The sequence below is a fragment of the Mangifera indica genome, chromosome 19 (genome assembly GCF_011075055.1).
Source record: "Mangifera indica cultivar Alphonso chromosome 19, CATAS_Mindica_2.1, whole genome shotgun sequence".
NCBI lineage: Eukaryota > Viridiplantae > Streptophyta > Magnoliopsida > Sapindales > Anacardiaceae > Mangifera > Mangifera indica.
The window spans coordinates 5854868-5865449 of NC_058155.1; the positions used below are offsets into that span (position 1 = coordinate 5854868).

A 10582-nucleotide genomic window follows, 5' to 3' on the forward strand; every position below is an offset into this window, starting at 1 on the left:
AGTACTTGTTACCACCATAACTTATGATGTATGAAATACCCAAATCTTGGTTATAGGTGAAACTAAAGGGGGCTATACGAAATCTTGCCCACATATGGGGGTTAAGTGAAAATTTTCCTTTTATTTGCTAATAAAAGTCAGTAGCCTTTTCTTCTTCATCAAGAAGAAAAGAAACAGAGCACAGACGGGAGAAAACAGAGAAAGAAAGGGAAAGAAGAGAAGGGAAGAAAGAAAAGAAAAGAAAGAAGAAGAAAAGAAAGAAAAAGAAGGAAAGGTAAAGGAAGAGAAAAGGGATTTATAGGAAAAGGGAATAGGGTATTTCATTTTTATTCAAAAAAAATTTTAGGGTTTGTTATATTTACTCAAATTAGGGATTTCCAAATTTTTGATCATATTGTTTCCAATTGGTTTGAATAGCTGAAGAAGAAGGGAGATTTGCAAGAGATTTCAACTCTGATTTAGAGGCTACCCAAATCAGTGAGTGGGAATAAACTTTTCTTTCTTTATGATTTTTGGGTATAAATTTTATTTATAGTTTTGTGAAACTTTATGCTATTTATTGTGAATCCTGGAAAATGGTAGCATGGATTTGGTGGAAACATCTCAAAAAGAAAAATAAAATAAAATAGTTTCTTTATGTATGTTGTGAATTTAGGTTATGAAAGGCTATAAGGTAAAAGTTATATTATTCAGTGGATTCAGAATGCTTAAATTAAGTTATGTGGTGACCAAGTGAATTCTGGAAATTATTAAATTGATGTTTTGTGTTGCGGTTGAGTTGAAATTGTTTAGTTGAGCTTCATGTGAGTTGGAAGTGTTTAGTTGATATTTTATGTGTGATTGAGATTTGCTCATGGTGATTGTGGCGTTTGCCAATGAGTATTGTTCTAAACAAAAATTGATATGGTGAAAATAAATTATATTATTTGAATGTTTCTGGTTATTACTTATTATGCAATAAAATGCTCTGCCTATGCAATATTTATGCTAGGTACGATAGATTTAAATGCTCTGCCTGTGTGATATCTATACAGGTACGACAGAATTTAGTGCTCTGCTTGTGCTTTATTTCATGCCAAGTATGACAGAATCGAATGCTCTGCCCGTGTGAGATTTTAGTATACCGGGTATGACAGTTGTTTTTCTTTTGCTCTGCCTAGGTGGGGACACCCCCGGGTATGACAGATTTCCTTTTATATGATATTTTGATGTATATCTTTATATTGGAATGGTGGGATATCTTTATATTTCAAAATCTTGATATGGAAGGAAACCTATAAGATAAAGATAGTATTGCTATTGAGTTGGAAGTGGAAATTCATAAATGATTGATTTGTTTCCTATGAGAAAAAGGTAGTATGGTTAATTTCATTCTTGAGAAAATCAATTTATGAGATGATTTTGTGATGAACGTTTCAAGTTAAATGAGAAGCATGTGGTTTAAGCATAAGCATACTATTATATTTTGACATGCATTAATATTCTCAAGGATTTAAATTTCCTACTCACTGAGCTTTTAGCTCACCCTTATAAATGTTTTCCTCCCTCCAGGACATCCTACAGATCGTGCGGGATAGTGTTTTGTTGGGTTGTGCCACGGTGTAGCATCTTTCGAGGATGTTTGCATTTTGCACGCATCTATATAGACTTTTTGTTGTTTATTTTAAACTTATGAAATGTCGAAAGGCCGGAGGCCTAATTACAATATTCTCATGACTTTTGAAATGAGTAAAGATGTAAATTATTTTGTCATGTATATGATAAGGCCGGAGGCCTGATTACAGGTTTATTTTATGATTTCCTGGCTTTAATCAGGATGTATTATGACATATACTTATATAAAGGCCGGAGGCCTATAGATGATATTATTTTATGTGTTAGAATATGGTGTAGAAGGTTTTTCAAACAGAAATACAGGATGCATTTCGCCCTTCTAAGCCTATAACGATATTCAAAGAGGTTATAGGATTAGCGGGTCGGGATGGGTCCTGTCAATGTATCACTAGCTTATTCAACTTTGATAGTACATCCATTACCCACATACTTGGTAGCCGTATATGGAAACTTGTGTGTAACACATTATACCACATTTATATCAACAATTGACTGTCACTGATATAAATATGGAAACAACTCCCTAAGGCATGTTGATAGAATCAAAATGTTTATAAACTTATGTATAACACATCATACCACTTTTAACCACCCCTAAACCTTATATTAATAATAAACCAACACAACAACACAAAATCATCATAACTTTAGAGATAACACAATTGAAGTTAAAACTTTTTCTCTATATAAAAAGTCCCGTTTTTTATTTGACTTTTAAAAGAATGTGATCACATTTTAAACTCTTTTTGAAACCCCACGAGAAACTTAGATGTTGTCCGTACACTGATGACAACTTGTTTGAGAAGGGGAGCGACGTCATGGGCTCTTTAATATGATTTTAAAAAGCATTTCACGGTGTGATATGATATGCCAAACAAAAGACGATGTTAAATGTGTCAGCAGCTTTTCAAGTGGAAGTACTATAGATTCCTTGTTTCTTCATTGCATTTGCATGGTGTTTTCTTCCTACTGAAGTAAGCTAGTTGCCTCTCATTAGTAAAGCTACTTCATTTGACTCTGTAATTCTCAGAAGAAGGATCAGTGGATATGATGATGGAAGGTGAAGGTAGTAGTAGCAGCAAGAAGAGAGGAGTTCAAAATCATGACAATGGCTTCATTAATACTCTCTTTTCTTGGTCTCTTGATGACATTTGCAATGAAAATCTTTTCAGTCATAAGGTTTGCTTTCTTTACCCTTCTTCATTTTCAGTAACTAATAAATTTTAATGAAGAAACATTTGTAGTTTGTTTCCTTTTTTTTTTTTTTTGGCAACGGTTGATCTCATTCAGCAACAAGCTTTAGATGAGACTTCTCTTTACTTTCTAGTGCTTTCATCTTATGTTCAAGTTCATGCTAGCTGAAAATAGTTTAATTGATATTTTAGTTCTGAATTGAGTAATTGTTTTATTCCTTTCAGGTGGAAAAAATACCTGAATCATTTGAGTCTGTCACTCAGTATTTCGAATCATTTGTTTATCCTTTGTTGGAACAAACAAGGGCACAACTGTTTTCATCCATGGAGACCATTTCAAGCGCACCTTATGCTAAGGTGGATGTTTTTAGGCCCCATGGACCTGAGTTACATGATGTTAAGATTGATTACTGGAGGAACAGGTTCAGTAACAATGGTAAAGAGCCTTATAAAACTTTGCCGGGGGATATTTTAATTTTAGCAGATGCGAAGCCTGAAACTATTTCCGACTTGGAGAGGGTTGGTAGAATGTGGCCTTTTCTATCAGTCATGAAAATCGCAGGGGATGATGATGAAAATGATAACGATACCACTTCTACTTACTTTAAAGTGAAGGCTTCAAAAAGCATCCAGCAGTTTGATGGGGAGAAATCACTGTTTGTGATTTTCTTGGCAAATATTACTACTAACAGAAGAATATGGAAATCCTTGAACATGTCTCGAAATTTGAAGATTATCAATGAAGTTTTACGCCGGAATTCTGTGGTAAGTTTTCTGAAGATGATTTACTTATACTATACTTATTCTTGCTGACTTACATAGTCCGGTTTTTGATTGAGACTTGCATGTTGAATGACAGTTGGAGGAAAGTTGCCAAGTCTGTTCTGAACTGAATGGAGCCATCTTATATGAGAAATTTGGTAGTGGTTTATCATCAACATTGAATGATTCACAATTGAATGCAGTTCTTGCCTGTCTTGATGGAGTGCGTTGTGATCACAAGTCCTCTGTGCAACTTATATGGGGTACCCCTGGAACAGGGAAAACTAAAGCTGTTAGTATGCTTCTCTTTACGCTGTTGAAAACAAAATGCAGAACCCTTACTTGTGCCCCGACAAATGTTGCAGTTACTGAAGTTGCTTCTCGTGTTCTGAAGCTGCTGAAAGAATCGATTAAAACTGACGACTATGGAAGTGAGACTCTGTTGCTTCCTCTTGGAGATATTCTCTTGTTTGGGGGTAAGGAGAGACTCAAAGTTGGTCAAGAAATAGAAGAAATATATCTGGATTATCGTGTTAAAAGGCTTTCAGAGTGTTTTGGTGTGCTGACTGGCTGGAGGCATTGCTTCTCATCCATGATGGATTTACTTGAAGATTGTGTTTCTCAGTATCACATTTTCTTGGAGAATAAATTGATAAAGAAGAGAGAAAGCATTGACAAAAATGAAGTCAAAGAGAATAACAGGAATATGGAAATGGAAGGTGACAATGAGGAGTTCAATTCATTTCTTGAATTTGTGAGAGATAGATTTAAACATACTGCCACTCCTCTTAGAAACTGTGTATATATCTTCTGCACTCATATACCCAAAAGTTTCATTTTGGAAAGTAATTTTCAAAATATGGTAGATCTTATCAGTTTACTTGATTCTTTCGAAACTTTGTTGTTTCAAAAAAATGTAGTTTCTGACAAGCTGCAAGAGCTCTTTTCACATTCAGTAGCTGAAGAGTTTTTTCCATCACCTTGGCATAGAAATTACTTGTTGCAGAAAAGGAGAGGTGAATGCCATACAGTTTTAAGAAATCTTCATGATTCCTTTAGTAAACTTGAGTTTCCAAGTGGTATGAACAAAGATTCATTAAAAGATTTCTGTTTTCAAACAGCTTCTGTAATATTTTGCACTTCTTCTAGTTCATTTAAGCTGCATTATGTGGACATGGAACCACTGAACATTCTGGTCATTGATGAAGCGGCACAACTAGGAGAAAGTGAGTCGACAATACCGCTGCAACTGTTCGGCTTAAATCACACTATTCTCATTGGGGATGAGTGCCAATTGCCAGCAACGGTTAAAAGCAAGGTATGGTTTATGTTATTTCAACAGTTCTGGGGACGTTTTTGTATTTGGCCTTTGCTATACTTTTTAAGTTCCTTTGTTTGGCTTTTTTTTTCAGGTTTCTGATGAAGCTTCCTTCGGTAGAAGCTTATTTGAGAGGCTGAGCTCATTGGGTCACTCTAAACACCTGCTCAATACACAGTATCGGATGCACCCCTCAATTAGCTACTTCCCGAATTCACATTTTTATAACAACCAGATTTGGGATTCTCGTAATGTTAAAAGAAAAAGCTACAAAAAAGTCTTTTTGCCAAGATCTCCAATATTCCGATCATATTCTTTCATCAATATTCTCGAAGGGAGAGAAGAGTTCATTGGCCGTAACTGGAGAAATATGGTTGAGGTAGCTGTTGTGATGAAAATAGTGCAGAACCTGTACAGTGGTATGTGTTGTTGGAGTCTTATGTTTATATTACCATTTAAGAAATAAATAAGTTTTTATTTTTTCATCTCTTAGCTTACTCTATAGCATATCGTTCATTTAAATTCTGATATTCCATCTTGAGAAACAAAACATTAGCTCCATATTGTCGGCATTTTGACTGATGACTGTAAGTGCCAGAGGCTTAACTTACCTTTCTATAGCAGGCACTTAATGCAACAAATTAATAAAGGGTAGAGCCATCTAATTTATAAATATCATCCTCTGTAATTTTGCACTTAAGAAACTAGCATTTTTTGAGAATAATTTATATATTTACATGGCCTTTTATTTCAATTATGCAAATGGAAATCTAAAAGTGTTGATTTCTTGTTAATGTCTAATGCTATATACTGTCAAATTCTTTTCAATTTAATGCCTAATATCTCACGCATGTACTAATTTGTATTATGCATCACTTGTTAAACATGATTAAAGAGAAAGAGTTAAATTAAATAATGAAATCATTATATAAATGAAATGAATTGTTTCAACTTGACCAAATTCCAAAAATACTTCTATTGAATCTCCTTATTATATCCATGGTAATTCACAATATGCAGATTGGAATGAGTCAAAACAGAAGCTGAGCATTGGCATTGTCTCACCTTACGGTGCTCAAGTACAAGCAATTCAAGAAAAACTTGGAGGCAAGTATGGTAACTGTGATGACTTTACTGCAAAGTGAAGTCAATTGATGGGTTTCAAGGTGGTGAGGAGGACATTATTATAATTTCGACTGTGAGATTCAACAAAAGTGGATCCATTGGATTCTTGTCCGAGCCACAGAGAATCAATGTTGCGCTTACGAGGGCCAGGTATACATGTAAATATTGTGCATTGTGTTTTGTTCATTTTACTAACTATGGTGAATGACTACCGTCCCTTTGATACCCTCTAGGCACTGCTTATGGATTTTAGGGAATGAAAGAACCTTAACTCATGGTGAATCTGTTTGGGAAATCTTAATCCATGATGCTAAGCAACCCCGTTGTTTCTTTAATGCTGATGAAGATAAGGATATGGCCAAAGCTATATTAGAGGCCAAAAAAGAGCTTAATGAATTGGATGAATTGCTGAATGCTGACAGTATACTTTTCAGAAATCAAAAGTGGAAGGTATATTGTTTCCTTAGCTATACTTGCTTTGCCAATCAATTTTTCCTACCATGGTTAGTGCTTATATTTGTCAGTGACGCTTATTTCTCAGGTTGTTTTTAGTGATAATTTCTTGAAATCTTTTAAAAGAATGAAATCAAACCATGACAAGAAGTCGGCTATCAACCTTCTAGTGAAACTTTCAACTGGCTGGCGACCTAAGAGAAGGAACATAGATACCATTTGCAAAAGCTCTTTGCACATTATTAAGCAATTTAAATTTGAAGGTCTATATACAATTTGCACTGTTGACATAGTAAAGGAATCAATGTACATCCAAGTTTTGAAAGTCTGGGACATATTGCCTTTGGAGGATGTTCCAAAATTGGTAAAACGTTTGGATGATATATTTGTTAGGTACACTGATGACTACATCAACCGTTGCAAAGAGAAATATATTGAAGGGTATGTCTACTCTTTCCAATTCTGTTTCTATTACTGAAGAAAAAATTTCATTCTGTTTCATTTATTTATTTATCTATTATTTTGTTTCTGACTAGGAATTTGGAAGTTCCCAAGACTTGGGCAATCTCTTCAGAAATCATTCGATTCAAGAATCTTGCTGACATTAAGAGTGGAAGTGACTTAAGTGGAGCTCCTTTAGACAGTATGAGTTATGTTGAGAATTCAAATGTGGCTGAAAGTTTGCTTTTAATGAAATTCTACTCTTTATCATCAGGTTTAGTGAGCCATTTGCTTTCTGACCGTGATGGTAGAGAATTGGATCTTCCATTTGAAGTAACAGATGAAATTTGATAAACTAAATGATTATCATCTTTTACCTTTTTATTTTTATTTTTAAAGAAAGTTTGATAAACTAAATAAAATTGTAATATTGCCCTTGCTTGACATAGTCTTGGTTTTAAGTTAATAGAGATAAATCATGCACGTTCTTTCTCTTAATTTATCATATTATTATTTGCTTTATTAATCTCGTACATAATCTCTTATCCATTTTCTATAATCATTATGTTGATGCAACACATAATGTAAGATATATGTGTCTTAAAGTTTTTTACTGCACATTAGTTCTATAATTTTCCCTAAAATGGGCATTTAAGTCTTTTCCTGATCAAGATATGTTTAACTCTTAAGCACATAAACTCAAGGTTATTCAGTCGATTAAATTCTATTTGACTATTTATCTGTTTTAACCCTAAGATAGAGAAAAGTTTTTGTACACTTGAGTATTTCTCTATCTTAATACTTTTTTGTTGATTTTGTTGTATAGATCCAAGTGTCCTTTGAACATACATTCATTGGGTCTCCAACATCTAAGATGCATAAAATAAGTTTTAAATACAACATACAAAAACAACACATTTATCACACAAACTATTTATATAACCAATCAAATTTGATCAAACTTCCCACATCCATCTTATAACTCACTACAAACTTTAACTTGTTAACTTATATAATTGTTCATGATCAATTTAAATAGATAAAATCATCAAAAATACCACAACATTCAACATAATAGATTAACAACACAATACTTAATTCTTTATACTCGTATGTGCATAAACATTCACATAAATCCATATACTCTTACTCTTTTTTGTTTTGGTAATTTTCTTTTTTTGGAAATTAACCATCTACTCTTTCTCAGTTTACCAAACCATGAAATATCATCGAAGGATCATATTAGCACTACATTTTACAAAAATAGAAATCAAGTAATCCTACGTACTTGGACTTCAATAACTAGATGATTCATTACTGATAAAGTCTTCTTTTCCTTAATTAGCTAATAGCAAAAAATCCTTTTTTGCTTGTCGAAAGAAGCATGTCAAATCTCTCTCTTCTCACTTAGCAAGAAAACTAGATAAGAGAAACTTAAAGATTTAGGGGATAACTAGGGCTAGATTCGAGCCGAGCCGAGCTCGTCTTGCTTGAGCTCAAGCTCGGCTCGGTTCATATATGGGTGGCTCGAGTTCGAGCTCGGCTAAGGTCGGCTTGTTTCGGGCTCTAGTTTGGCTCGACTTGGCTTGGTTCGGTTCGTTTTTCGTTATCAAAACGACATTGTTTTTAATATATATTGATCAAAACGACGTCGTTTTGCATAAAAAATTTTAATAAAAAAATTTGTCGAGCTAGCTCGAGCTTGACCAAGCCCGGCTCATTTCGGGCTCGATCGAGCTGAAGTCGAGCTCGAGCTGACTCGGTTCGAGTCCAGCCCTAGGGATAACGCTCTCAAAATCCCCTATATACCTTTTATAAACTCTCATGAGATAACTGACTGCATAGGTGTGCATATTAAGCATGCATGGTCATGCAATGAATCAAATGAATGGACATGCATCATTCATGCGCAAACGTTCATCTACTTAAAATTTCAAAATAAACATATATTCATACTCTTAACTTATGTTTCAAATACATATATCCAGAAATGCATGTAAAAAGATCATCTTGCCCCTGAGATATACCTGAGAGTGTTAATTGTAGCCTTCCCATGATCAATTCCATGATTACTTTGATATATGCCCAACATTCCTACTTCAAAAGTTATATTCGATCTTGTACAAGTCTATAGATACATTAAACCTCCAAAGGCATTAGGAATTGATTCCATTTTTTTTTTATTTTGATTCTAGTTCATTTTTTGGGCATTGCATAAGATTGAATTTATCACCTTTCTTTATGGATGCCACCACGGTTGAACATTTACTCATTGAAAATTTCGTGAATTGTACTTATACATACTTTCAAAAGTAGACTTATAATTTCTTATGATATTTTTCTAAATATTTCTATTTCGATAACATAAAAAGCTTATCTCATATCTTTCATCTCAAAATTCTTTGAGAGAAAATCTTTTGTCTCATGTAATATGCAAATTCATTTGTTTCAACGAGTCTTCAACCAAGAAGGACTTGAAACAAATTTTAATTTGAAAATAACATTTTATAATATATTTCATTGCATAAGAAAATATATAAATATAAGATTTTGAGCATAATCTTATTTTTATTTTATTATAAATAACATGTCACCGTATGTATATCATCTTTTAAACAAAATATAATAGCTCTCATAAGTGATACATCATTTGGGCATGAAAATTTGGGATATTACTCTTGTTTTTAATTATTTATATATGAAGGTCACAGATAATTACACATCATTTGAGATATGAATTTTTCAAATGCTTTTCAGGATGAGTAGTATTATTCAAAATATGTTATAGATATTTAGAAAAATAACAAAGAGTACTAAACATTTGAAAAATTTGCCCAAATGTTAAAATTCATTAATGGTAAATTATTAATGGCAAATGACTATGTCCCTCTCAAGGTTTAATGAAATGACAATTCCCACCATTTAAGTTTGAAAAAGCTATTTTCCACCCATTTGTCAAAATCATCCATTAGTTTTAATTGTCAAAAAAGTATTGTGTCATATTGTCCAAATATTATAATAGTATTAATATTAAAGTTGACAATTTTAATACAACTCATTAATCTAACTTGACATAATATGAATAACATCATATTAGGGTTGAGGTTTTTTTACATGAATGTGAATTCGGGTCAACCTGACAAGCCTCAAAACAAAATAAAGTCATCTTAGGGTTGACACGAAAATAATCTAAATTAACTTGAACTAACCTGAATGCGTAGGAAATGTTTACTGCAGTCCAAATCATCTCTAACATACATATATAAAAACTTTCGCATAATCCTTCAAAGCACATGATTAACAAACTGAATCCCATCACCATCATATTTGCAATACATAAGATTCATTAAACAACAATAACAAGGATCAATTTAATAATCCTTGATTCCCATCAAATCGTCTATCAACTAACGGCAACAGGTAAATCCTTTAGTCCATAACAACTACATATCCATATAAAGGGTTGAGAGAATCCTACTACAAAAAAAATAAATTTTGATGGGTTGATAATTTTGGCAAACCAGCCCACAAAAAGGTCCATAAAGGCATGACCCATCATGTTGGCCATGCCTTGAGCTTTCAAATATCATGGGTTGAAACAACTCTCTAAGGTTTGCATTTCTTTGAACCTTGGCCTAACATGGCCCATGGCACAATAGGTCGTGCCAATTTTGAC

The 10582-nt window shown here is 33.3% G+C and overlaps 1 protein-coding gene and 1 long non-coding RNA gene across 2 annotated transcripts; both read left to right on the forward strand.

Annotated features, from left to right (window-relative positions):
- Nucleotides 1-321: 321 nt before the first annotated feature.
- Nucleotides 322-1868, forward strand: LOC123203182. Its single transcript, XR_006499221.1, has 2 exons — nucleotides 322-477; nucleotides 1035-1868. It is a non-coding gene; the product is annotated as an uncharacterized LOC123203182 (long non-coding RNA).
- A 629-nt stretch (nucleotides 1869-2497) lies between these two features.
- Nucleotides 2498-7287, forward strand: LOC123203177 (helicase sen1-like). The gene is given in 10 exon segments (XM_044619393.1): nucleotides 2498-2793; nucleotides 3033-3572; nucleotides 3667-4585; nucleotides 4691-4887; nucleotides 4982-5306; nucleotides 5908-6021; nucleotides 6024-6162; nucleotides 6246-6462; nucleotides 6554-6906; nucleotides 7002-7287. Coding segments are annotated over 10 exon segments (3192 nt in total). The 5' UTR covers nucleotides 2498-2661; the 3' UTR covers nucleotides 7258-7287.
- Nucleotides 7288-10582: the final 3295 nt, after the last annotated feature.